The 27,414-nt window shown below is 42.9% G+C and overlaps 1 protein-coding gene across 5 annotated transcripts; it reads left to right on the top strand.

The window, feature by feature from the left end:
• The first annotated feature begins 910 nt into the window (after positions 1-910).
• Positions 911-27,403, top strand: LOC108026261 (uncharacterized). Of its 5 annotated transcripts, none has more exons than XM_017097118.3 (7): positions 911-1,029; positions 15,966-16,650; positions 19,083-19,235; positions 20,484-20,624; positions 20,721-20,835; positions 21,483-21,670; positions 24,658-27,403. In XM_017097118.3, the coding sequence occupies exons 2-7, from the start codon at positions 16,116-16,118 to the stop codon at positions 24,912-24,914; spliced, it is 1,389 nt and encodes a 462-aa protein (XP_016952607.1). In that variant the 5' UTR covers positions 911-1,029; positions 15,966-16,115; the 3' UTR covers positions 24,915-27,403. The 5 variants fall into 5 exon arrangements, with proteins under 5 accessions (XP_016952607.1, XP_016952606.1, XP_016952604.1 ...); XM_017097117.3 differs by having other exon boundaries at positions 21,483-21,679; XM_017097115.3 differs by lacking the exon at positions 24,658-27,403 and adding an exon at positions 23,040-23,503.
• Positions 27,404-27,414: the final 11 nt, after the last annotated feature.

Raw genomic sequence — 27,414 nt, 5'->3', positions numbered from 1 at the left:
CTTCTATTTGCATTTCTCGTTAGCCGCACTGCAAAAGGTCAGTTAACCCGGGCAGCCCAACTTTAACCGAAAGACGGGGCCGGCCGAAAGGACAGGTCATTAATTATGGATGCGGCAAATGCGAATTTTCAACTCCCTGGACTGGGATGCTGGGCGGCAGCATCCCGAAAATATTCGGCCATTGTAAGTGACATTTGCGGCACATCACACCAGGACTCCTGAAACGCGGCGGAGAGGAAAACCACTGAAAAGATGGGATTTTCTTTGATTTTTTTTCTTGAAAAAGTGGTGTTTAAAGGAAGTTTGGTACACATTTTACTCTAATTTGTGTCACTAAAATGTGATTCATTTAACATTTTTTATCAAATTTTAGAAAAATTATATAATTTTTACAGATCTTAATTCTTAAACATTAAATGAATAAAATGTTGATACTAGTTCTTACAAAAAAGGGGGTTTTAATTTTAAAAATAAAATAAATACAATAATTTTGATTTTAATAAACGTAGAAGAGATTTAAGACATTTCCATTAAAAATCAACCATAAATATTAGTATAGATTTTTTTCCGTGCACCCATCCTCCGGGCAATGCATGTGAAATTCACTTCAACTAAAGTACGAAAAAAGTAGGGAAACGAAGGAAAACTGCCAGCCGCCTTAAACCGATGTGCCATGTAAATACTATACTCGAGGGCGAGGGGGAAAGGACAAGAGCGGCGGGGCGGCGGCAGTTCGGAAAATCCACTTCATCGGCGACGGTTGGCGCGGAAAAGTGTGTCACTTGCAGGCTCTCCAGGCGCATGTCCTGTGAGAGGAAAGGCGGCTGCCGCCTGATGGTGACTTTTCACCAACGATATTCGCATTTTCCACCGAGCTCCGAGCTGAAATCCAATTCAGAACGTGGTCAGACGTGGTAGCGCGTGGTCGTGGAATTTTCCGGGAAAACCCCTGAGGAAAACTCAAACAGTGCGAGGCAGCAGAAGCAGAAGCAACAGCAACAACAACGACTAACTAGAGCAGAGGAAATTGTGAGCAATTTGTATTTTAGTAGTATATTTCTTATGCGCGCGTCTGTGTGCGTGAGTGTGTGCTGGTGTGTGTCTGTGATGATGAACCGAACAGCGTGCAACAAGAAAAAATACAAAAAAATGCCAAAAAGTGCCAAACACAAACAAAAATGAAAACACAAAAAAATAAAAAAATAAAAACAGGCGATCAAATATTTTTCTGCTTCAGCAGGGCAAAGAAAAGCACAAACTGCAGAGTATCCATGCTTAAAAAGTGAAAAGCAATCAAAGCAATAAACGATGAAGGGGAAAAGGGGAAAAGGGGGTACCAAAGGTGGCGAAACCGAAGGCAAATCAAAAAAATCAATGCCCTTTCTGCGGACCTATACGTTGCGTATACGTGATGTGTACTAAGGCAGCCAAGTCAAATAATAATAAAGGAAATTCTCACGTGACGCATAAAAAAGCAACGCACACACAGACAGGGCGACACGGCAGGGCCCCTTAAACACACACAGACGCACACTCCCTTGTAAACTTACTACCTGGAACACAAATTGAAGTTGGCGAAACATATTTGCGCAGCAAAGTTGCTACACAGCGAGAAGAGATGGTGAAGTAGTTCCAAATTGAGGGAAAAAGTGTTGGGGAGGCATTTCTATTACCAAATTGTTAACTTCTTTAAGAGCTAAACGAATAAAAAGTTCTCAAAAAGCAAGTGCCTAAAAGTAGGCAATGAAATATTTCATTAGAAGAATGTGATTATACGATATGATCCTAATAAAATAAATATTTCAGAGCTTCGTAAATGATTTAGTGAGCCAGAAAATGTTAGCTACCATTAATTTTACAATTAATATTAATATTTAGTGGAAAAAAATCAAAAAATATGAAATATGTTGTTGTTATGATGAAATGATGAAACCAAAGATTTAAAAAATTCATTTCATTCAAACTAATTTACAAATATCTATTGTCTATTATATTAGAGATATTTACTGGAGTTTTTTAAAATACTTGGAGGACCAAGATTTTTTCCCAAAACTACTTTTCTTTCTGTGCTTCGGGAAGCATATGATTATGATGAGCTTGTCTTGCACACTTCTTCCTACATTTTTTGGGTTCGTGGCTGGAAAATGACAACAGCTGGATGGTCGAGTGGGCGGAGGGGTGGGCCAGGATTGCCTTTTGCCGCATTTGTTGCCGCTATTTTGCATACATTGAATTTAATGAACTGCCTGTGTGAGTGTTGCTGCTCTGTGTTGGATTTGCTTTTAATAATTTAGCTGGCTGCGGACTAAATGGCGCTTTTAAAGTATGAACCGTCAGGCGACCCCAATATGGGCGACAAACGAGCGAGATGAGGCAAAAATAAAAGTATAAAAAAGGCAAGGGAAGAACAAGAACACGAACCATTAAATGCCCCTTCGCACCCTCGGTGCGTCCGTATGGGTGTGCGGTACGTGTCCGCGTCTGTGTGCAACCCCAAGTCGGAAGGGCAGGCATACTAACACACTTTAGCCGGAGGACTACGTCATCCTGGCCCAGAAGTTCTGAAGCCAGAGCCCAGAAGCAGAGAACCCAAAACACAGAGCCCAGAGGCCAGCAGCCCAGCCAAACCAAACCTAACCAAAGCGAACCGAACCACACCAAACCCAGGCAAACCAAAGCGAACTCGGGGTCCTTCCAACTTTCCTTTCGGCGTCGCCACATTTTCGCACTCACAATCACATCGCGTGGCATATTCATACTCCCATAGGCTTGAGGATACGGCACGGGCATAGGCATATAGTCTGGCCCCCACCAACACACTCGCATCTCGGCGAACACACATGCACGTCGGGGCGAAGTTATAAGGACTCGAGTTCCGCTGCTCCTCCTTCGGATCGATTCCGGCTAACACAGACTTTGCGGCAGTTGCAAGAGCACACACTAAGCAAAAAGGGGATATAACATCCATTTATAAACTTAAAATTTCCAGTGTTTTTACTTTAAGGTGTCTGAAAGTATGCTACATTTTCTACACTAACTTTCAGCGATTTTAATTCTCTAATTGGTGATTATAAAAAGGTATTTGAAAGGGCAATGCCGGATTATGTTTATAATGGTGTTCTCAACTTCCGTTTGATATTGGTCTTAGATACCTAAGGAGTTTCTTTTAATTTTATTACTACAATTTTATAATATTATTTTGAAAAAGCTGGTTGGCTTCAAACAGAAAACAAAGTATAACAAGTTTTTATGTCATTTTTAAGAGACTTTTCTCCTTCTGGTAAATATAAAATGCATTATAAATTTTAAGCTAAAATCTATGATGAAAATTTGTCATTTTATTTCCTGTGGATCCCTTTTGGATTGCTTATTTTCTCAGTGAATTGTTAGCAGTTGCAGTTACTTCGCTTACTTGCTGCACGACAATCTGCATGCGGCATGACATCGCGGAGCTGAGGACACGGAATCGAGGGCGGCAACGGGGGCGTGGCGGAGATACTGCCTCGATGGAGACGTCATCAATTTCCATCCAGCCTATAAATACACGAGGGGTGTATGTGCCTCTAAAGATGCCTTGGGGCCCGGCGGCAAGTGTTGCAGTAAATTTCGAGCAGATCTGCCGGCCTGACCCTTGACCTTCGACGTGCACCATGTGCCATTGGTTCCCCCCTCGATTCGCCAGTTTATGCTTCGATTTGTCGCCGCCCTTCACCCCCTCTCGCCCCCTTAACCCACGTTCCGCCGTCAACTGCAAAATCATTTGCCATCGCAATCGCATGTCGACCAGCAGAAATAGTACTAAAAAAAGAGGAAAGAAAATAAGACAAGTAATATAGCAAACCGAAAACCCAACCAGAAATCCTTGTCGCACAGTTTGCGTTTATAATTTATATATTACATTCCCGCTCTCTTGTTTTAGTTGCGCATTCGGCCTTGTCCTGGCCAAGTATCCGTATCCGTATTCGTATCCGAATCCGAATCCTTATACGAATGCGGACCAGAATCGAAATCCGTAACCGAGCAGGCCTCTAAGTGTGCCCGCTGGCATTTCGGGCTCCCAAGGAGGAGCTGCCCGCTTTATGGCTATTAAAATATGCATTTAAATACCATCCACCCGTATACCAGCCACCTCGTATACCATCTTCCATCCACCATGTAATCTGCGATGCGGCCTGCGTCTGTCTCCGGTTTTCGGAGGGGCCTTCATTGTCAGCTCTCGAGTGTGCGGGTTCCTTTGGGGCGTTGTTGAAAATTGAAATTGTGCGCTTATTTATGGAAGCCTGCTAGGGACGCTGGCGTTGATTGCCGTAACGCCCCGTTGCCTGGTACATGACTATAATAATGATTGCCATTTTTATAGGCCAGCAGCTCCTTCGGCGGCGAAGATAAATTGTTTGCTGGCTGGCTGGAAAATCGTTTCGCTTCGACATTTGAATCCTTTTCGGTGGAAACTTTCAGTTGGGGTCAGCGCCTGAATGCCAATGAAGTGGGACCGCAATTTCTGATTAAGTACAGTGGCGAGCAGAGCGTATACTTAATTTTTTGGCCAAATACTGGGGGTACCAGGACCTTCAAGGATTGACAGCTCCTCCCATAGGCGCGGTTAGCTTAATTGCAATAATTAATTTGGCTGAGGTGAGTCTGTAAATTGCGCTCAGCCCGCCGCCAACCAGCCAGCCAACCATCCCGACCATGTGTGTCCTGTAAGTAGCTTAAGGATAACTAAATGCCCGCCTGTGCGGCTGAGTGGGTGAAGTGACCATCTCTGGGGCTTTGGGTGTGTGTTTGGGCCACCTCCAGGATAAATAATACAATTGCCAGCAGTCGACTGGCCCCGTTTTGCTGATGACACACAGAGAAGTCGAGGAGTCGACGGGTTGGACCTCCGACACCGCCAAGCGCCCCTCATTATGACCCCAGTACATGTGTACAATGGTGTATGTGGTATATATGTATGGCTGCACGTGTGGACTATTAAGCAAACTGTGCAAACAGTCGTTGTCACATTAACCATGTCATGGCGAGTGCATATGCCAGTCTATAGCCCCGACTCACGGCTTAGGATTGAAGAGCAATACACTAGGAAAAACATCGGTGGTACTCGCTATTCAAATAATACTTAATAAAAGTAAACCCCATGTTTTCCTTCTTTAAAAATTTATCGAAGGGAACTTGTTCTTAAAAGACTTTTATGGTTAGTTTAGTAAATTTGGTTTATAAATGTTTCATTCTACAAAGGTTAAACAAATGGATAAGAGCCAGCATTCTAGAAATAACAATTATCAATTGTTTATTCTTGTATATACTAACATTTAAATGATTATTCTCAGAAGTATTATTTCTGGTTTGTTGTTCGTTCTTATCAAAGCTTTTAATTCCCCGGGTTCCACAAAACTTTGGTTTAAGACGTTGTGCTCCTATCTTCAAAGCTTCTAAACAGGTCTGGGAGAGTCAGTGAATGCATTCAGAATTAGTTTGTTCAAAACACTTGACTTCAGTTGATCGACGTCTGAAAAGTGTCTAAGTCTTACTTACTAAACTCTTTGCACGGTTGATTTACGAAAACATTTTGGTATGTTACAAAAACTGCAATATATGTGTATTATAATATTCATAACATATTTTAAAATCACAACAAACCTTGAATCTGAAAATGAACATTATGATTTCTAATTTTACCAGAACCCATACTTTCCTTTAAAGTTACGTTCACCCACCTAAGCTTAAATGTGAACTATATTTTCTCTGAGTGCACGCCACCTTTTAGACCGCGTTCTATTTCTAGCTCGTATTTAAGGAGTACATATCTTTCGTGCGTGATAAATGGAGAGTGCGTTCCACTCATTTTATGCGCAATTAAAATAACCGATGGCCGGCCAATGGCAGCCGCTCACCGCCACTTCGCGTTCTAAATGGATTCCAGAGCTTATGAATCCCCGGGCTAAGGCTGGCAGAAATCGCATTAGCCATGCAAGTGGATGTGCGAGAATCCCATATACGCCATATGCAAAAGCCCCATTTTTCGCACGTGTCCTGCACACGACGCAGAGGTTAAATATTGCAGCACTTTCGTGCGATTTCTGGAAGCCCACCCAATCTCATCCCAGCCCGTCCCAGCCCATCCCAAGGCAGCCACATCCGCAGTCGCATCCGGCGGGCGACGGCAGAAAGCAGTGAGATATGCATGCCGAGCACTGAAATCGATGGGTATTGTTGGGTATATCCAGATTTATTGCGTAATTTCGGACATCTAATGGGGCGTATGATTCGATTTGCATTAATCAGGCTAGAAAGGGAAGTCCTGTGGCTTCTATGTGTTCTATGTAAAATGGATTTGATAAGAAACTGTTCTTTAAGATTCTAAACTTAAGCTATTGGATTCGTAACTAGAAGTGGGATGTCTCTATGAGTTTGTGGTGGCATTTTCTATCTTTTATGAGCCCAAAACTGCACTTGTAGATTCCATAACTTGAGTTATAGGATCTCGATCTAGAGCTGGGATACCTCTATCAATTCGTGGGTCGATTCTCTAACAGTCTACATTTAAAGTTCTCTTTAAATCGAGGGTCGAAATTTTAGCCCGTTTTCATGTTCTGTTTTTCCTTTATTCCAATGGAGTTCAGTATCAGACCCCAAAATTTCACTTCTAAATTCCATAACTTGAGTTATAAGAATCCGATTTAGGCGTGGGATGCCTTTATGAGTTTGTGTTGACATTTTCTAATAATCTACATTTAAATTTCTCTTTTAATCGAAGGTCGAAATTTTAGCCCATTTTCATGTTCAGTTTTTCTGTACTTCCAATGGATTTCAGTATCAGACCCCAAAATTACACTTATAAATTCCATAACTTGAGTTGTAAGAATCCGATTTAGGCGTGGGATGCCTTTATGAGTTTGTGTTGACATTTTCTAATAATCTACATTTAAATTTCTCTTTTAATCGAAGGTCGAAATTTTAGCCCATTTTCATGTTCAGTTTTTCTGTACTTCCAATGGATTTCAGTATCAGACCCCAAAATTACACTTATAAATTCCATAACTTGAGTTGTAAGAATCCGATTTAGGCGTGGGATGCCTTTATGAGTTTGTGTTGACATTTTCTAATAATCTACATTTAAATTTCTCTTTTAATCGAAGGTCGAAATTTTAGCCCATTTTCATGTTCAGTTTTTCTGTACTTCCAATGGATTTCAGTATCAGACCCCAAAATTTCACTTCTAAATTCCATAACTTGAGTTATAAGAATCCGATTTAGGCGTGGGATGCCTTTATGAGTTTGTGTTGACATTTTCTAATAATCTACATTTAAATTTCTCTTTTAATCGAAGGTCGAAATTTTAGCCCATTTTCATGTTCAGTTTTTCTGTACTTCCAATGGATTTCAGTATCAGACCCCAAAATTACACTTATAAATTCCATAACTTGAGTTATAAGAATCCGATTTAGGCGTGGGATGCCTTTATGAGTTTGTGTTGACATTTTCTAGTAATCTACATTTAAATTTCTTCCTTAATCGAGGGTCGAAATTTTAGCCCATTTTCATGTTCAGTTTTTCTGTACTTCCAATGGATTTCAGTATCAGACCCCAAAATTACACTTATAAATTCCATAACTTGAGTTATAAGAATCCCATTTAGGCGTGGGATGCCTTTATGAGTTTGTGTTGACATTTTCTAGTAATCTACATTTAAATTTCTCCTTTAATCGAGGGTCGAAATTTTAGCCCATTTTCATGTTCAGTTTTTCTGTACTTCCAATGGATTTCAGTATCAGACCCCAAAATTACACTTATAAATTCCATAACTTGAGTTATAAGAATCCGATTTAGGCGTGGGATGCCTTTATGAGTTTGTGTTGACATTTTCTAGTAATCTACATTTAAATTTCTCCTTTAATCGAGGGTCGAAATTTTAGCCCATTTTCATGTTCAGTTTTTCTGTACTTCCAATGGATTTCAGTATCAGACCCCAAAATTACACTTATAAATTCCATAACTTGAGTTATAAGAATCCGATTTAGGCGTGGGATGCCTTTATGAGTTTGTGTTGACATTTTCTAATAATCTACATTTAAATTTCTCTTTTAATCGAAGGTCGAAATTTTAGCCCATTTTCATGTTCAGTTTTTCTGTACTTCCAATGGACTTCAGTATCAGACCATAAAACTGATCTTTCAAATTCCACAACTTGAGTTATAGGATCTTGATTTAGATATGGGATACCTCTATGGATTCGTGGTTGAACTCTCCAATATTCTATATTACAATTGTTATTTTAAACGAGGGTAACATTTTTAATTTATATTCAGGTTCTATTTTCCGGTATCCATACTCATAAAAAGTCTTAAATTGTCGTTCTTGATATGCGGTGCCTACCTAAAAATATAAAAAAAGCGCTTTTGTTCCTTGCAATATTTATAGTGCCCAATCTATGGGTATCTCGGAATTTAAAGCCCAGCCTTGACTTTTTCCAACTGTCTGTCTGGCTGGCTATAATGTGGGCGAATTTGCAGGCTGCCACATTCATCGTCCGCCCGACACCGGGAAAGTGCACTCGGTTTGGGATTGGGATTTCACTGCGATTGCAAATGCGACTTCGGATGCATTGTTGATGGCTTTTTGCATGGCAAGCGAATTTAATGGCACAAAATTTCCTTTGTTCGGGAAATTGAGTTTAAATTGCCCCCGCAAATCGACGCCAGAATGAAACTGGGCCACCATATATCGAGCACAGGGTGATATCCGCTCATATCCCCGGTCCCAGCCATTCAATTCGAAATCGCCACAGACAAAAGGGCAGCAGATGAATCACAAAGTGTATTAGTGCCCTGGGTGTGTGACATGCTGACATATCTGATTTTCGTACAATCAACCAACTGAATGGCTCGTTGCGTGCATTAGAAACTCATTAACCGGGTTCATATTCGCCAGGCTTTCGGTTGGCCGCACACCGGGGCGTATGAGCGATATTTCTGTGGGCCGAAAACGGGGCGGATGGGTAATGTGGATGATGTGGCACACTACTGTTATGTGGCATTTGCACTGCGAAATGTTTATTTGACAGCTGCAAGCGCAAAGTCAAACCATTTATTTATAATAATGTGTCAGGCGGCGGCAAAGGTTAAAAGTTGCCCATCGACTGCCATCAACTGGGGGCAACAACTGGAATCAATTGCAATGGCAACTCGATGGAAATCCGTTTACATTGAACTCGCTCTTGCTTCCTCTCCACGCCCCCTTCCGCTTCTCCGCCCCCTTCTGCCAGCGGAAACGGAAATGCACAATGGCAAAAGGCAAGCGCCGCCCGACGACAAAGCCTCGAGTTTATTTATTATCAAAGGGCATGGGACATACATCCGCCTGGCAAGACACGCTGCAAATCTTCGCCGGCTCTTTATTCGACTCTCAGTACTTTCCGCCATTCTGCATTTCAGTATTTAAGACGCGACCCTCGCGGCTGGGCGTGGGCTAATTGGGCGGTGGGGTGGCTCAGAAGTTTCCAGGCCAGCTACCCTTTTTGTATGGGGTAGCCAAAGGTAGTCAAAGTGTGCAGGAACCGCCGCTTGCCACGCCATGTTTCGTGATTTCCTTTGATTCAATGCGTTTGCTTTCGGGGGCCGAACGATGAGGGATGATATGTGGGGTGGGAAATGGTAGGGGCTGGTGGGGGTGGCCCCGGCACACGCCCCCCACAACGTGTACAACTCACGCCATTTCCGCTCGCCAGTCGCCTTGCTGTTGTCGTCGGCATCGTCACAGTGCACTGAGAGGAAATCGTTGCTAATTAAAAAACACTATTTTTAGATAGGCTCTCAAAAAATCTCATTTTAATAATATTGAAAAATCATTTATATACTTAAAAATACTTCAGGTATTTTTCATATTAAACAGAATATTAAAACAATTGAGAAATAGTGTTTTTAGTTACTTTGTAATATCATTAGTACTAGTATTTTAGTAAGACCCTTTTCATTTGCCCCTTATTTTGGTTAAATTAATAGGATAGTTCTTTAGTATAGAAGAAACTATTTGAAATATCCCTAAAAATACATATTTCTTTTTTGCCTTAAATCAAAAACGTTGGCCAATTCTGATATATGGCTTTTCCTATCAGTGTGACTTTGTAACCTTTGTTTGTTTGGTCGCTGGCAATACTTTATTGTATTTCGCATTTTTCGCCATTTTATTTATCGCCCTTCGCATGGCAACCGAAAGCGAACCAGGGCGCCTCCCATGGCCCCAAATCCTGCGAAGCCTCCGTCCCCATGCCCATATCCCTTCGCATCTATCCCCATCCACCTCCGCAATCACATCCACCTGCGTCTCCGAAAACTGCCTCGAAGCTCAACAGTTTCGCCTCGTTCCAGCGATCATAATTCATTCATATTTGGCCTGGCATTCGTATATCCACTTGGTAATCGGGGTCTTTGCCGCCGCTTAAAATGAAATGCGAACCCAAATTAATTCATAATGAGGCGCAGCGAAGCAACAGCAGCCAGGAATTTCCCTAGCCTGCTTTCGGCTTTTTGCCTTTTGTTTGCTGCAATTTGACAACATGCGATATTTAATTGAGTTTTAATATACGCTACACACACAGAAATACACGCTTGGGGAGCATTTGAAATATAAAACTAAATGTAACGTAATTTAGCCATGAATGCGATAAGCATTACTCACACCCTGTTGCCGAAGTAAGCGAGGGTAAATGGATCGGATTTTACGTGGGAGGCGAGGCGGAATGAGTCACGAATTAAGTAGCGAATTTTTATATTAATAAACGTGCACTAAGTCATTTTGTGAGGAAGCCCCAGGGACCTTGCATTTCATTTCAAATGTAATTCAACAGCGAAACAAGCTCTGAGGGGAGTTTGTTTGCAGACTTAGGACAATTAAAGTGCCGGTACCATTTTCATTATTTTCAATTTCATTACTTTCACCTTTTCGGGGCCGAGAAAGGGGGGAGCCCCTAGGGTCTGATTCATGGAGCGTGTCCGCAGAATTGCATCTGGAGACCAGGACAAAGGAATGCCAACCGGTGACCTGTAATCGACTCGCCTCGCATCGATGTTCCTGCCCACTGATTGCCCAATCGCCCATTTCATTTGGGTTTAATTTTCGCCATCGCCATCGCCATCGGTATGGCCTTTCCCAGAAAATTCAGGGCGATTCCCCGCGGGTTCGAACGCATTCAATTTGCCACACTGAAATTTGCAAGAGCTGAGGGCAATCCAATTAGCAAATTTCCAGTGCTCTCAGCATTTTTCTCCCTTCACCGTCATACTTTCATATCTGACTTGGGTTTAATTAATTCTGAAAATTCCAATTCAATCACCGGCCGTAAATTGAGGTCTCGTTGGAAGGTAGAGCATTGATTTAATTATTGAGGCTCAAGATTGGATTGGTTTGGGCTTGTAGTTTATGGTGAAACAACTACTTATAAGGCGATTTAACAGCTTACAGCTCATAAATTTCTTTACATTTTGGTAATCCATTTAAGGCTAAATACATATTTTTTATTTTGTAAGAATTTCTTTAGACTTGCTCCCAGTTTGCTTTTCCCAAAGTAAATTAATTTCAGCCAAGGATATTAGTAAAACCACTGCTCTTTATGTGCCCTGAGCGCATTTAATCAAGGAGAACTCATTGTCCCTAATCGATTCGACTTCATTTTGGACATTGAAATATTGATTTAATCATGGGATTGTGGCCACAGGCTAAATTCATTTTGGAGATACGAGTTTGGAGCACACAAACAATAAAATAAGAGCAGATTCTATTAGTTTGACTGCATCTTCGGGCCCATTAAATGGCACATTGAGTAGGTTTTTGTGTGGGTGTCTCGCTGGCCATCCGTCTTCGTCCTTTGGTTCTTTGGTCCTTTGTCCATCGACCCACTGACTGGCCCCTTTCTGCTTTCCCTCTGGGTGTCTGCGGCTGTGTGTGCCAAATGCCAAGCCATTTGTTCCGAGCACATAAATCTTGGCAAATAATTGCTGTAATGGCACGCATTCGCAAAGATTCTGGCCTCAATCGATGGAGGGCCGCTTAAAATATGCGAGGCGAACTGCATTTTGGCTCTGCTCCTTAGATTCTGCACTTAGATTGCTCCCATCAGCAATCAATAAAGTTTAGCATGCAGCCAGTACAGGCAGCCCTCTTTAAAGCAAACATTGTGGGTTTCACTTTTTACTGCTAGGGACTGCATTCAAAGTAATCAATTTAAGTAAATATCAGCTGCGCCTTTTTCAATGCCTCCCTGTCGCCGTTTTTTTGGTGCAGTCACTTTTTTCTGTTTACTTTGGCGCTGTGACACATTTCAAAGTGGCAATTAATATAGTAAATGTCGCTTTTCATTAGCCCAATTAAAAGTTGATCAATGACAAACAAGAAACAAACATAAAGTATTTAAAAATGTTTAAAAAAGAAGTTACAAGCTTAAAGTTACAAATCCCCCTGTTAAATATAGGAATTGATAGGTCCCAAGTCCTTAGACCTTTAAAATAGTGTGCGTTTTTGGCTGGGGGATTTATTTTGATTATGTTTGCTCCTTGGTAAGTCCTCTTTATGAGTACCCGCTGTTAATTCAACTTGAAGAAGTCCCCCTGTATCTGTATCTGTATCTGTATCTGTATCGGCATTTACATCTGTATCTGAATCCGAGCCGAGTATCTATCCACCCATCCGGCTGGCGCTTAGCCAGAGTGCGTTCCGTTTTGGCGGCGTCTGTGGAGCTCGAGCCCACTTGGACTGGCGCTGGCTCTGTGTCTGTTTGCCCTCGTTCCGCCGGCTCTTGCATGAGGAAAGGCCCATTGTTTGGCTAAGCCAAATGTACGTATGTCGGGATGTTTGCCCCTGCATTGTTGTTACTGCAAATACTCGAACTACACACACGCACACCCACGTGGGCACCCTCGGCACATGTGCGCCCTCAGCCATTGTTTGCCGAATTTATTGCTCGAATTTCTGAATTGGCTCTCTGCGACTGTTTGTAGTTTTATTTTCTTATTTTTACACCCCTAAGCGCGTGTCCTTGAGGCTCGGGCTGAAACAAAGGCTCCTCCTGCCCCGAAAAGTATTTATTGGACCAGTCGCCACATATCCGGGATGTGGGGAAACCAGGGGATGTGTCAGCCATCATCCACCTGCCTTATGATTTATGCTTATGTCATGTTAATTAGCACGATCTCGGCCTGATTAGGGTTACCCCCTCTGCGTGGCCCTCTGCGTTGCGCATACGACACGTTGTCGCCGGCGAAAATATTTAGTACAGCCGCCGGCAAAAGCAACGCGGCAAACGTGTTACAGTGAATACTGGGTAGGGAATAATGTATATAAATTACAGGATGTAGCCTTGGGAGAATGATATGTGGCATATGATTAAGTGCACCATCAATGGTGGTTATCTAAACTCGGATTAAGAGGGTAAAATACCTTCCGAAAAATAACTTAAATTAAAATTCTATAATTTGTAACCATTTTAATATAAACCTATCTTTATAATTTTATTTTCATCGCCAGCACATATTTAGTTTTTGTTAAATGTTATTGGGAACGAAAACTTTAAAACCTCGCAACAAAAGCTTTAAAATTCTCTTTAAAAAGTACGAGAAGCTGTGATAAAACCAAATAAAGACATACTCGAATGCCTCATAAAAACTTTATTGCCAAGAAATGTTTAATTTACGTTCTTAGTAAGTTTGTGAGTTGCCCCAGTCGGTATTACGAGTACAGTGAACTCTGTGACAGACGAGCGTCGAAACAAAAGCAGTGCAAGAACAAAGAAGTGCCATGGCATGAACTCCAATTTGATTTCATTACTCCAGTAATTAGTAATTAGTGAGCAAATTGAACTTGCTCTCAAGGTGCACGATAAACTCGACCGAATTGCAGGGGACTTTCATGAGGGAACTTTCACTGTACCCACGAAAGTTGGGACGACATCCGGCCATGCGGCAGATGCTGTTGTTGCTGATGTTATGGTTGTAATTTCCTTGTTCGAGGTTGCCTTTCATGTGACAGGCATTTGTCCCATCAACATCACCATCTCCAAGCCCCCAAGCCCCCCTTGTCATCCCCGCGGTTGTCACAGCGTCGGAGCACCGAAAGGAAGTCACATGGAATATATTGCGTATACGCCGTGTAATGAATACTCATCGTCCAATTGGCAACGCATGAATTTATGAAAAACGAAAAACAATTCGCCGTTTTGCAAGTGGGGATCGGTTCGGGGCAGATAGGCGGCATAAATATGCAACATGTTTCCCGTACATCATTTGCGGCCCAGTGCGCCACGCGTTTACGAGCTTCTCCTCCTCGCAGGACATATCCGCAATCGTAATCGCAGGGGAAAACCGAAACCCAAGCCGAGGCCAAAACAGGCTGCGAGCATAAATTACATGAGAATAAGGATTTTCACTGTCCTCCTGACTGGAAAATCCTGGCAAAGTCCCTCCTCTGGGTGCCCGAAAGCATTTATTCTCAAATCAGCACCAAAGCTGGCTCATTTGGCTTGTAACCAAGGCCCAAAACAAAGGCATTTGCCTGTCAAGGACTGCTCTCATGGGTGTATGTTTCCATAAACATTGCGATTAGCCCTTCATTTTTGGCAAATCTTTATAAATAGAACTGCGGACATTTTCGTACTCTATTTGTGGTTTCAGGATTTTTCAATTTAAGCCTTGATTGATCCTGCAAATAAATCTTTATAAATAGAACAGCAGACGCTCGTATACTTTTTGTAGGTACAGGATTTTCAATTTAAGCTTGGCTTACCGTGAGAATGCACATGACAAAATTTCCTTTTTTCTTTTCATCTTTAATATAACAAAGCACCACTTCAACCACAACCCTGATCCCACATAAAAGTACGAGTTCTATATATACCCAAATAGCCTGAGACAATAGACTTTACTTGTCAAGGTCTATTTGTACGTAGACAAATTCTAAAAATACTTGCGGCTGTTATTCTCTTGACAAATCTTTATAAATAGATGTGTGTTCGTTTCAAGACTTTAAAAGCAGACAAGCTTCGCTTCAAATGTGTGGTTATTAATGTTCTGGCAGCAGTGTTTATTTAGGCCAAATTGTGGTTTTGGTTGCACGGTATTTAGCCAGACTGCAGTTCACTATTAAACCATATTACGTACAATCTTGATCCCAAAATAATTGCGGTTAGCTCTGGTAGTATATTGTTTAGGCCTCAAATAACTGGAGTGTTCGCGGGGCAAGCTGTCACTCAACTTAAACGCCATTAATGCCGAGAAGCTCTGTTTATTTTGGCCATAGGAATGTGTTGCTTTTGACCTGAGGCGACCAGGGAGTGCATGTTGCGACCAGATATGCAGACGAAAGCCACTTTCTGGCCACAATCGCTGACTAAACAAGCAGCACTTGTCGCCCGAACATGCGTTGCATGTTCTAAAATACATGATTTATTCAGCGGTCGGTCGTGTCCTGCGCAACCACAGCACACAAATCATTGTCATGCAATTAAATAATATAATGGAAAATGGATTTTAATTAAATGCAGCAACATTTTTGGCCCCACAATGGATTTAAACCGTCCATATCCGTTGGCCGGTTGATTGGTGGCTGTGGGTGCGCCTAATCCAATTAACTGTCATAGACACACAAATTGGCCGTCACTCAATTTCGGTGTGAGCCGTGCCAAAGGGCCAAAACGCCGCCCACAGGCTGTGACAGTTTTCGTCCTGTCCGGGCTATTTTGACCCCAAAAGGACGGCTTGGGTGGAGCCGAGAGTATGTGTCAGTTTCGGTTTCAGTTTTCAGACTTTTGGTGGCACTTTCGGAAATTGTTTCAACAACGGTTTGTAATTTCACACGCCGCAAAGTGATTAGCCCGGCTTTTGTCCCCCCTGATTGAATCCCCCAGCTGAAAAACTACCGAACGCAGAACAGCAAACACCAACTAACCCAAAATCATTTTCCGTTTCTTCCTCTTGCAGTGACAGACTTTGATGTGAATCGGAAACGAGGCCAAAGGCTAAACAGAAAAGAGGGAAAATACACACGGGAACAGAGGAGCCGGGCCAATAGTGTGCAAATTGATATAGTCGGAGCAGCATGGATGAGGAGCACGACGACGATCGAATAATATGAGATTAGATGGGGCTCTAGAGCCCCGGCCCCGTCAAGGAGCTGCCATCTTCAAGGGCCGCGAACCATGTGAGACACAGCAACAGCAGCCAGCTGATGAAGACGACGAGGCCGCAGACGCTGAGTGTTTGACCACCAACCACAGCATCAGCAGCAACAATTGCCAAGTCAACTTGGTCCTCAGACCAGAGAGAACCACACCAACCACGTCCACGCCCAGAAAAACAACTGGAGGCAAAGGAAAAGGCGAACGGGTAGGCAGCGACAGCAACACCAGCACCACCACCGCTGCCATAAGAGCGCGTGCCATATTAATGGCGCCCAACGTGGGGCGGAAGAGCCTTGGCCTTCGACTTCCGATGAAGCCGGGCCGCAGGATGATGGGATCGGGCTGGGAAGGCCTTAACGGCCTGGTCCTGTGCCTGATTTCCGTTATTGCCCTGCTGCCGCCACTGACGCTCGGCGATGACGGTGACAATTTCTTTGCCGTGAATGCCTTCAGCGCGGGTCCGGAGACGACAACGCCAGAGTTTGGTAAGTAGTCCAAGGCCCAGATAAGAATGCTGCACCAGGCAGCGGGATTACCCCGGCTTAGCCTCGTTTAAGAATGAGATTTAGACCGCAAAATGGCGTCACCGAGGTGTCATATGTACATTTATAAAGCGACTGCCTTGACAGTCCTTTGTTCGTCTGGCTGCTGGCAATTCATTTGTAATTGTATAAGTTATAGTGGCTTTAAAGTCAAGAAAAGTGCTGCACTTTATCGCATGCGCTATGTGCTCCTTTTTAATGGGAACTTTAAATTGTCTGCCTCGACTATCCAGTTTGAAATACTAATCTACTGTACTTGAAGATTTCAAAATAAATATTTTTCTTCTTGAATTGAGATTTTGCGAGGTTTCAGTTTTAAACAAGACCAATTCCTTGAAGCTGCTTGCCTTAAAGCAATTTTCCTATCTTCATATGCAGGACTTCTTTATATAATTTTCTTGTCTTTCTAAGCCCATTTGCTGAAAGGTTTTCAGCCACTGTACCTCAGTTCGTGCTTCGTACTCATCCTTCCGAGCATTAGAGTAGTTTTCTCATCCCAAACTTAAATGCACTGTCTGCAATGTGTTCTAGTCAGAATGTGAAAAGTTTTCCATACTTTCCTTTTTTTTCGAGAAAACTAGTTGAGGAGGCCTAATGATATGGCCGAAATAAGCAAAGTTGGCTTTAATGGCTCGCCCCAGTTCGGTTAATTATAAATGCCGGCTCTGTTTAATATGGGACCCGGCTACTCGCTGCTACTACTGACATGTGCAATTTGTAGTCACATTTTAGGCCCTACCTCTGGCTCTGGCCATTGGGTAATCGCTTTTTGGTAGGGCCCGGGCTGCGAGGCCATCAAAGGTTGGCCTCGGGTCACGGACATGGTCCACGGCAGAGCCCGGAGCCCCCAGGCAGCCACTTTGTCAACACTTTCACAGAATTTCCACGCCGGCACTGCAGCGCCACGGAAACCGAAACCAAATAAAACTCATCTGGTGGAAAAAACGTAAGCAAAGCTTTGTGCTGCGGCAGCTGGGTTTCCTCTTGGCAGACTGCAACTGGAGGGTACCAAGGGGTCCATTGATGTGGGCACGCTCCTGATGCATAAGTAATAGCTGCAGGTGGGCGAAGTTGGGGTAGGACAGATGTGTGACCTGCCCACATCTCGCGTTCTGAAATTAATTTAATACCCTCAGATTTAGATCCCATTTCTCAACCGTTTTCTTCGAGGTAAATGTTTGTTTGGGGCTAAGTCTTAAAATAAAATTGGGAAATGTAACTATTCTTTCAACACTTCATGTTAACTTCATCTGACAGAACTTAAACTTTAACCGTAGCCTTAACTTGACCTTAAAATACATTCAAGTCATTCAACGTGTCCTCATCATTATAATTTGTATTTAATGGATAACACATCTTGAAGAACCCCACTAATCGGATGGTATATTTATAGACTTGACTGCACTCGAGATACGAGCGTTATTTCCAGTTGGGTATCCGGCGGTCTAGCACCGCCGCAGAGCCAAACCATTATTCGCATTAGCATTCATTTTTCGCAGCCCCTCGCAAACTATAACCCTATTCATAGCCAGTGCATTTAAAAATAAACCGCAAGCAAATAGACCCAGCCCCATGCCAGGCCACAAGATGCCCACTAATACCACTAATGCTGGCACATGGGCATGAGCTGGAAAATAGAAAATGGAAAATGAAAATGGCGAACCCGTTTGTGCATGAGCAGCCATTTTGTTTTGTCTTTTCACTTCCGCTGGCTTAAATGTCGGCGCATCCGCTGCTTTATGTTCTTGGTCTTGGTCTTGGCTTTGGCTTTTGGCCCCGGTAATTATGGGGGCCGGAGTATATAAACAGAATTAAAGGTGGGCCCAACCCGTGGCTGAGATTTTCCGCCAGGCGGGGAATCCGCGGAATCCGTGGTATCCAAGGAATCCGCGGAATCCGGAGAGTTGCTCCCAAGAGCTTAATTAAGATGTGAAGGGCCGCAAAACGCAACTCACCGCCGACTCGAGTGCTTTCATTCCATTCAAAGTTAATGAAGGATTCGCAGCCGACCAGGCTCAAGTGCACCGAAGTATGTATGCTCGGGGGAGAAGGCAAACACACGTGTGAAAAACGCAAAAGCAAAAAAAAGGCGGAAAATAAAAAAGCGAGAAAATGGAAAGCCAGCCCACACACACAAACACCTCGAAGGCTGCTAAAGAATTTACATTTTAATCTGCCCCCAAAGTCGTTGGGGGATTTGGAAAGCATTTCGCAGAAAGTTTGTGTGGCAGCTTTTATTTTTTATTGATATGCACGGTGGCGAATCGAAAGTTTTTGTTTCAGCAGCGGTTTCTTTACAAATTTTACACTTGGGATTAGTCACGTTGACGTCAGAGTAACCCATATCCTTGTTTTTTCCTTCGATTCTCCCACAGATTATGCCAGCCGCGGGCAGAAGAAGTTCGGCGACAAGTGCGACAATACCTTGGAGTGCGGCTTTCCCGGCTCCATTTGCGATCCCAAGAAGAAGTCCTGCCAGTGCACCGAGGATCTGCCCGTCACCAATCACATTGACAAATGTGGCAAAGGTAGGGTCATTACTGAAAACCAACCCCTTCTCCTTGTTATTTTTCTATTTTCGCCCGCTGTCAACCTGCCAAGTTTTCATTAAAAGCGAGTCGAGAAAGCTGCTGTGGCAGCAAAGTGAAATTTGTCTTGATTGCGGGGCTTGGCATTCGGAAATTCTGCAAATTAAAATAGACGCTTGCCAGCAGGAGGGCGCTGAGAAACTGCAACTAATGCACATTTGTCATAATTAAAATTGATATTCCCCCTGCTGGTACGTTGTAAATTAAAATCGAATCGCCGGGACATTCCGAATGCGTATTTATGGCTGCGGATCGCACCGCAAAGCCACTGTCAGCCGAAGAGCTATTTTTATGGGAGTGACTAAAGTGTGATTCCTGGCCGAGTATCTCCGGGCCATTGATCATCGACGTGGCTGACAGCCAGTCAGTCAGCCAGTCGGCCAGCAGTGGCAGAAGTATCTGCCTCCCGCATCATGGCCCTAAGCCCCTACGACCGGTGCAGTGTCTCCGGGTCTCAGAGACGCCCTCCGCCGCGGCTGTTCCCCGATAATATTTGTCACCGGAGTGGCCGCAGCAAGCGGAGAGTCAATCCGCCCCGGCCACCATATCGCACTTCAATCAGCCATTAAATCAATCCGCCAACAGCCGCGACAGCCGGGAAATATTTTCCCTGATATGGCCCCACTCGCCTGTTGTTGCTCGTTCACCGGGCACTGAAAAAAATATATTTCAACTCTAGATAGTGACAATTTATAATGTTAGTAAAAATGTTGGGCTAGAAACTAGAAATTGGAAATTTCAAACCACTTAGGAACTATAAATGTTATAGTAAGAAACCATCTTGAGAGAAAAGGGTCCTTACATGAATTTTTATAAAGATATGATCTTATATAGATATGATAGAGGTGGCTACGATTTTTCATCAATCATCAATATTTTTAATCAGCTAATCAAACGTTCTTAGATATTCCAAAAGGATTTACAAATTGGAAAAGATATTATATACTTTGGATGTCAAAGGAATCGTACAGGAGTTTTAGGATATTTTACTATCTTAATATAGATTTCAAAATATAGGAAACTTATTTCTAGTTATTATTTTCTTTCTCATAATTTTTTCTAAGATTCTAAACATTCATTTGTTAAATCCCTTGCGCTGACTGTATAAACCTTGACCATTTGTCAACCCAACTGATTCCATCTGGTGTCTCCCTGTTTCTCCATCTTTTCCATATCATCGCCCTGCAGAGGCCGCCGTGAACGAGTCCTGCTTCTTCAACGAGCAGTGCGAGATGCGATACTTCCAGACGGAGTGCCGGGATGGGCGCTGCATCTGCCGGTTCGAGATGTCGCCCTTCTGGGACAAGGACGGGTCCGTGGAGTGCAAAGGTCGGTGGTCGAGTGGCGAGTAGACGTTAAGCCGGCACTGCTTATGGTTAATGGGGCTGTGTTGTTTGTCCTTTTGCCATTTCGGCCGTTTTGCAGGGCGCCAGGACAAGAGGGGACCCGAGACCTACATCGACCCGGCCATGATTGGCGTGCTGGTAGGAATGGCATTGATGTTTGTTATTATTTGTGTCGTCCTGCGATTGTTTAGCCAGTGAGTAAATTGCAATGCAAACATCTTCATCGCCCCCACAATCACGAAAACACCCACGCCCACCCACGCAGATAGTCTAAGCTTTAAATCTGGGTTAACAGTCACACACCATTAACGATTTTGTATCGCTTGAGTGCACACATAATGGATTGTTATTTGTTAATATTCTAGGGGTTTGATGGGATTAAAACCTTGACATTTAAAAATAGAGGTTACTTATTTATTGAAGGAGCAGAGCTTCCTTAAATACATTAGAGAACGACTTGATATTCCATCCATAAAATAAATCTCAAACCTTAAGAGCTTCCTAGCCACATTTGCAGCGAAAGTCAAAATCAAACCCCCTTAATCTTAAGCTCAACTAGCTCATCCGTTGGCCTGTCAATAAACTGGGTCAATTGGGCTGTCGATGCCTTGATGGGGCCTCGTTAATTTGTGGTTGGCAAGCGATACAAAATCCGAGCACCAATTAATTTCCAGTCTAATAAACAGCATTTCTGCATTAATTGGCATTAAGTTGGAGTAACCATGGCCCCCAAAAGTATACATCTTGGCACAATTACACCCCCGCTTGCTTGGCCCCGCATTAACCGGATGATAATCCGAGGAGCCATGAAATTCAACTAATTCCCGTCCGTAATTTGCAGAGCCCGCTGGCGTGAGAACCGGACCATCTTCAACACGCCCAATCCTCGCCTGATGAACGTCTCCCTGCTGCGGGATAGCAAATTGCTCCATGGCCAGGAGCGCCGGGGATCCAGGATGTCGGTGCGGGCCCCTTCGCGGCAGCCCAGCATGGCCTCCCTGAGGCCCCACTCCCCCAACCCGTCGCTAGGTAAGACAGGTTTGTATTCCATGCCCCCCAGTCGATGGTCAGGCTCCTCCTCCTCCAGTCTCTGGTTTCTGGTCTCTGGTCTTCCGCGATTGCATTTTTCGGTTCTACTCGGTTTCGTTCCATTTCTACTTCCCATTTTTGGATTCGTTTCCCTTATTTTCGACTCGTCAACTTGCAGATCTTTCTTTTTACAGCCAAAAACTATACGAACAGAAAGAGAGACCCCTGAATACGTACTAATCCAATCAATCAATCAGTCAGTCAGTCAGCCAATTGATCAGTCAGTCACCAAAACAAAAACCTACAAAATCACCCTTCCAACTGAACTCAAGTCACAGGGGAGAGTGGATGTACGCGAAAAACGTGATGGGAGTGTGAAAAAGAAAGGAGGCGAAACCCCCATGATATTCGATATTATGGGAAATGTTATCTAGCTATCAATGTTACAGTAGCGGACATCTCTTTAGGACCACGCTGAAAAGTTTAAAAGGATATAATATTTTGTTATATTCTATATAATTGCTTTATTGAGGTATTGGATTTAGGGATTTTTTTAATATATTTTAAAAAGTTTGACTGAGGGAACTACAAAACTAGGGATACATTCAGCATGCTAACAATTTTTAATAAACTTATAATGGTACCTTTTGCCTGCTTTCCGAGTCAACCTTTTAATTTATAAACAGATATCAAATAATTAATAACCCTTCAGTCATTTTAATATAATCCCTTAAGAGTACCCTTTCAACCAATTTAAAAATGGTTATAACTTGTTGTTTGAACTGGTAAATATATTTAAATAGCTGAAAGAAATCATAAATCTTAGTCAACTAAACTCGGTTATAAGACACCTTATATCCTGTTTTTAAATGCTTTACGATTATTGGAACAACTCCGACTAATATTTATGAATTATCAGAGCTTAGGAACCCCTTAACCCTTTTATTTTAACCCCTGACTAGTGCGCTGGGCTGCATAGTGGCGACCTTATCCCCAACTAAAGACTTCAGACCGGCGAAACAGGAACAACAACTCTTCGGGGGGCTCAATCAAGTTGACTGACAGTTTAAGAACCGTTTTACTCAACGCCATTACGGCGATAATTGTTGGTGTGCTAAGCCCAGCGGACAGTTGTTTGAAATTACCTTTTGGGTTATTTATATTCTTATTTGAGTTTTGCGACCCCACCAAAACCATCCCCGAAACCACCCAATTAACCCACTGACTCGATGTCGCGTGCCCAGCTAAAGGCGAAATATTAAACGTATCCAACCGCTCATTCCCCCCAAAAACAAACAAACAAACACGAAACAAACCGAAACTGAAAACACAAATAAAACTGAAACCGAACACCGAACACCGAAAAAAGGACGTATGATCCGCTCGAAGAGCAACACACGGTCGAGTGACTCGCGGGTGAGCGATGTGTCCACCTGCTCGAGACTCCTGGAGCATCCGAGTGCCGCCAGCCAGCACAACCTGGTCCATAGCCACTTTCTGCCCTACGTGCCAACGACCACGGCCAGTACACACACGGCCACGAGTGCCACCGCAACGTACGCTGCCTCGGCCACGCCCTCGCCCACGCCCACGCCACCGCCCTCGGCGGGTCACCACCAGGCACCGGCCTGTGCCGCCAATGTCACCAGCACCACCATCACCACCTATGTGTCGCCGGCGGGGGCGCCACCAGCCTGTGGTCGGACCAACAAGTTCTAGAGCCCTAGAGTTCGGCAGTTCCAGAGCTCTAGATCGCCCCGATATACCTACAAATAGAGACTCGAGCATATCTGTGTATGTCCGCAAACGTATCACACTCAAAACCGCTAGAAACAAACGCATCCATATCAGGGTCCGAAGAGGTAGGCAGACCCGAAAGCAAGCCCACACCCAAAACCACTCCCACTTCCTGAATACGAACCCACCCAAATCGTTGACAGTCTGCGTAGTGTACTCGTAAAGTTGATGTCTTGTCTAGTGAAAGTTGTGTCCAAACAGTTGTAATGGTACACTTGGGGAAATTACGTTGGCTGATATCAGAAGTGATGTAAAAAATCTAGCTACTGATTGATTTAAAAGTATTTAACATTGATTAAGCTTATTTGAAAAATCTCGTATGATTCCCAACTGGGTTTGTCCGATATTAATAAGCAGAATCAAAATTAAGATATTTACTCAACAATATTCCCTAATTACAAAATTTTCAATAAACAAGTTGTTATTAGTTTCCTATCCAGAAACTATACATGATTTCAGAACGCCTTTTTCCCAGTGTACTCGTAGTCTTTGTTTTCGTTGATGTTCTTGTTGGCTCGAAGTGTTGTTACCCTAGTCTTAACTTGTAGTCGAGAGTTGCGGTTAACCTGTATGTACTACTTCCACTCCAACTACCGACACACCCAGTAATAAACTCCCTAGCAGACACCAAAGATACAAAAGCAGACACAGATGCAGACACCATGCGCTACAGATACAAAGATATACGATCGTAGATACTCGTACCAAAACCAAACCAAGCCTCATCGAATCTTTCTCTCTCTCTTTCTAACCTACTCTGATCCATTGCAGCATCCCTTTTGAGTTCCGTTTCCGCTTTGGTTTATTTCCTTTCTAGCACGGCTACCTATCTATAGTTTCCTTAACTGGCTTCGTTAAGATATATATAATTTATGAGTACGGCAAGCGATCGAAGGAGGCTTTAGGTGGGTTGGTAAGTCTGATACAAGACATAATCTAACATATGTAGTAACCTCCATCGATCGATTGCTGTATCTAGAGTATTCCACGTAGAAAAGAGGGGACTCGAAGATATCCAGTGGTTGCCCCACTAGAAGTCGGGATCCCGTTGACCACATTGCTGTTGTCCTGTGATGCCAACGATAACTTCCCTTCAACCGGTTATCCGAGTAGCGAGTAGCTCACACCATTATCCCCCAGATACTCATCCATTTTCCATTTGGATCCTTCCAATCCAATCTCCCCCGCAGGATCCCATTCGGAGTCGCATGGCAGCAATGCATCGGCGGCCTCGGTTCGCTCCCAGCGCAGCAACTCGGTGGCTCCCCAGGGCAAGGCGGCCCACCATGAGCGCCACGGATCCGCCCATCGCCAGCACCACCCACACGGCCACCAGCCCAAGGAGCAGCCCCAGTCGCCGCAGGATCAGTCGCTGATCACCAACATCACCACCAATCCGGTGGCCGAGAGCGTGACCGTGGAGATCATCGAGCCGGGACAGAAATAAGGATGAGCCACGTCGGCGGAAGGATCGAAATTGAAAGTATAAAGAGCAAGATGGTAAAGGCGAGATTAACTGGCTAACTCTCTGACACACGAACACTGGACACGAAACGCAAATAGAACCACATAGTCACGATATATGCACGCGATAATAAGGCGGGCCCGCTCCCGAAAGGGGCGTGGCCCCGGCAAAAACAAAAAACAAATACACATGAGGCCATTGTTCGACTCTTTTTGACAAAGACAATTTTTGCAATTAATGGAAATTTTTTAACCAAACCAATTATATACTTATTATATAAATAGGGAGCATATGGAAAAGAAACGAACACACACATACACCCAGAACAATGCTAAATGAATTACTTACGTACGACTACACCGTAAAAAATAATTGAAAAAAACCTTGCATAACAAATTCATACTACTCTTTTTTTCAACCAAAAAAAAAAACAAAAAAAAAACTATAAAACCGAAAGGGAAAAATTTACTAATTTAAACAACATATTGTAATGCAGTTATATAACTAAGCTTTGGGTTAAAGGCTTTAAGGATTCAAAGAGAAATCACACCGCGTAGAGCAAACCTAGGCAAGATCTCAATCGTAGTGTTCTATAGCCAGCCATCGGAGGCACTGCGTCGTGGCCAAGGATGCGATGAATTGGCAGAAACCAAAAGCAAACCGCTGATACAACGCCTTATCTATACCTATATTATAGATCCAATTGCCGCTCTAGCTCCCACATATGGATGTTATAACCCAGAAAACAGAGACGATGACAAAACCAAGATGAAGAAATATTTAACAACCTCGGGACCATATTTTATAATCAAAATATGCGTTTCATTGCGAAGCACGCACGTTCACATTACTCTCGATTTACTTTGTTGGGTACTATCCTTTCGTTCTCGAACAGAGGTAGTGGGTTCGGAAGAGGAGTACCTATATTTTTAAACAACTAGCTGAGCAAATTTAGGGAACACTCACAACATGATATTAAGGATAATGATTACACAGGCTCGCCAAGAGTCCAAAATCTAAATTGACTTCCAGTTGAACGATATGATTTGAGATTTTCGGTTCGAAGCAACGTAGATTTTTCAGTTCGACAGCCCTTACAAACTCACACAGCACTTTGCAGACCGGGGCCGAGGATTTTCGGGCAGTGCACTGGGCTAGCCGGAAGTAGGGGAAGATTTCCGGGTCTGTCCAGTGCGAGGCTCGAATCGCAATCGGACCGCGGCTCTCCAGGCTATAGCCGCAGTAGGAATAGAAAACGATATCGATAAGGTTCAGTTGTTGCCCCCCAAACAGACGATTCTCATTTGCTTTTGTGCTCAATCAAAGAAGCTTAACTGTGAGAATACCAAATGAATACAAGATAAAAACATAAACGTAGAGCGATCAAATCTTAAAGTTGCTTGAGAACTTCTAGCTAAACAATTACAACTAGAGTAAACAAAATGAGAAAACTTAAAAAAAAAACGAAAACAATTTTATTAAAGCATCGAATTTTTCTTGAAAACCAAATGAGCAAACAAACAATCTTATTTCTAGGACAACCAAATCTAGTTACTTATTTACGTACATTCTAAAGGGCATTCAAGAAAACAATTTAGGCTTTGGAATTTGGGGAAGAATTTCAAGGTTTAACTTTGTTTTCACCGAACAGCAAAGGCAAAACACTTACATCTAAGCACAAAAGATTTAGACTATATTACGAGTAATTATAAAAGAGAATACAAACAAATAAATCACTGATTTTTCTATTTACATCAGATATTGTTGAAGGCAGACTTTAAGCGAATTTTAAATAAGCTAAACCAATGATGGGCATAAGAAGAGAATATTTTAAAACCAATTATATACATACATGAATATGCTTTATTTACTTTAATATTTACATTATACACAACAACTACATACAACTATTATATGAACTTGTATTGAAGTTTCGTGAAAAACTGCTACCAAACCGAATGCGATAAATTCATTTACACTCTACCAAAGGAAAACCAAAACAAAAATTTTATATATGAAGCGAACTCTTGTAATGCTAATATTATACATCTAGAATCAAATGCCATTATCGCACATCTAAGCCATAGGACGCGAAGAACAAGAACCTAAGTAATGATGGGACAAACCTAAGTCTTTAAGCCTAGAGGAGAAGCAACTTATAGAGTTCAACATTTCGATTTTTCATGTGACTTGTAACTACAAAGAAACCAAAAGCGGATACTAGAGAGGATCGTAGTTATAGAGAGCGAATCAAAGCCAGACAGTACGAGTAGCAAAATATAGACGACGGTAATGTAATCTTAGCCTACAGGATAAATTGCTTTTTCAAATTCAAGAGGGCAAACGAAAACGATCGAGTTGAAACAACTAAGTACGAGTATATTATGAAGTACATATTAAATATATACATATATAACTATATTTAAAGATCAGTTCACTATAATAAAGTCTATATTACCATACCTAACAGAGCGGTGGGCCC

Source organism: Drosophila biarmipes, chromosome 3R, assembly GCF_025231255.1.
Source record: "Drosophila biarmipes strain raj3 chromosome 3R, RU_DBia_V1.1, whole genome shotgun sequence".
Taxonomy (NCBI): domain Eukaryota; kingdom Metazoa; phylum Arthropoda; class Insecta; order Diptera; family Drosophilidae; genus Drosophila; species Drosophila biarmipes.
The sequence above is the reverse complement of the archived record's forward strand: the minus strand, read 5'-3'. Positions and strand labels throughout refer to the sequence as shown.

What these genes read in the sequence shown, in the direction of transcription:
- LOC108026261 (XM_017097114.3), top strand. Translation starts at nt 16,116, where the DNA reads ATGAGATTAGATGGGGCTCTAGAGCCCCGGCCCCGTCAAGGAGCTGCC. An exon ending in CATTGACAAATGTGGCAAAG is followed by an intron (nt 19,236 to 20,483) that starts GTAGGGTCATTA and finishes ATCGCCCTGCAG; the next exon opens with AGGCCGCCGTGAACGAGTCC. An exon ending in GTCCTGCGATTGTTTAGCCA is followed by an intron (nt 20,836 to 21,482) that starts GTGAGTAAATTG and finishes CGTAATTTGCAG; the next exon opens with AGCCCGCTGGCGTGAGAACC.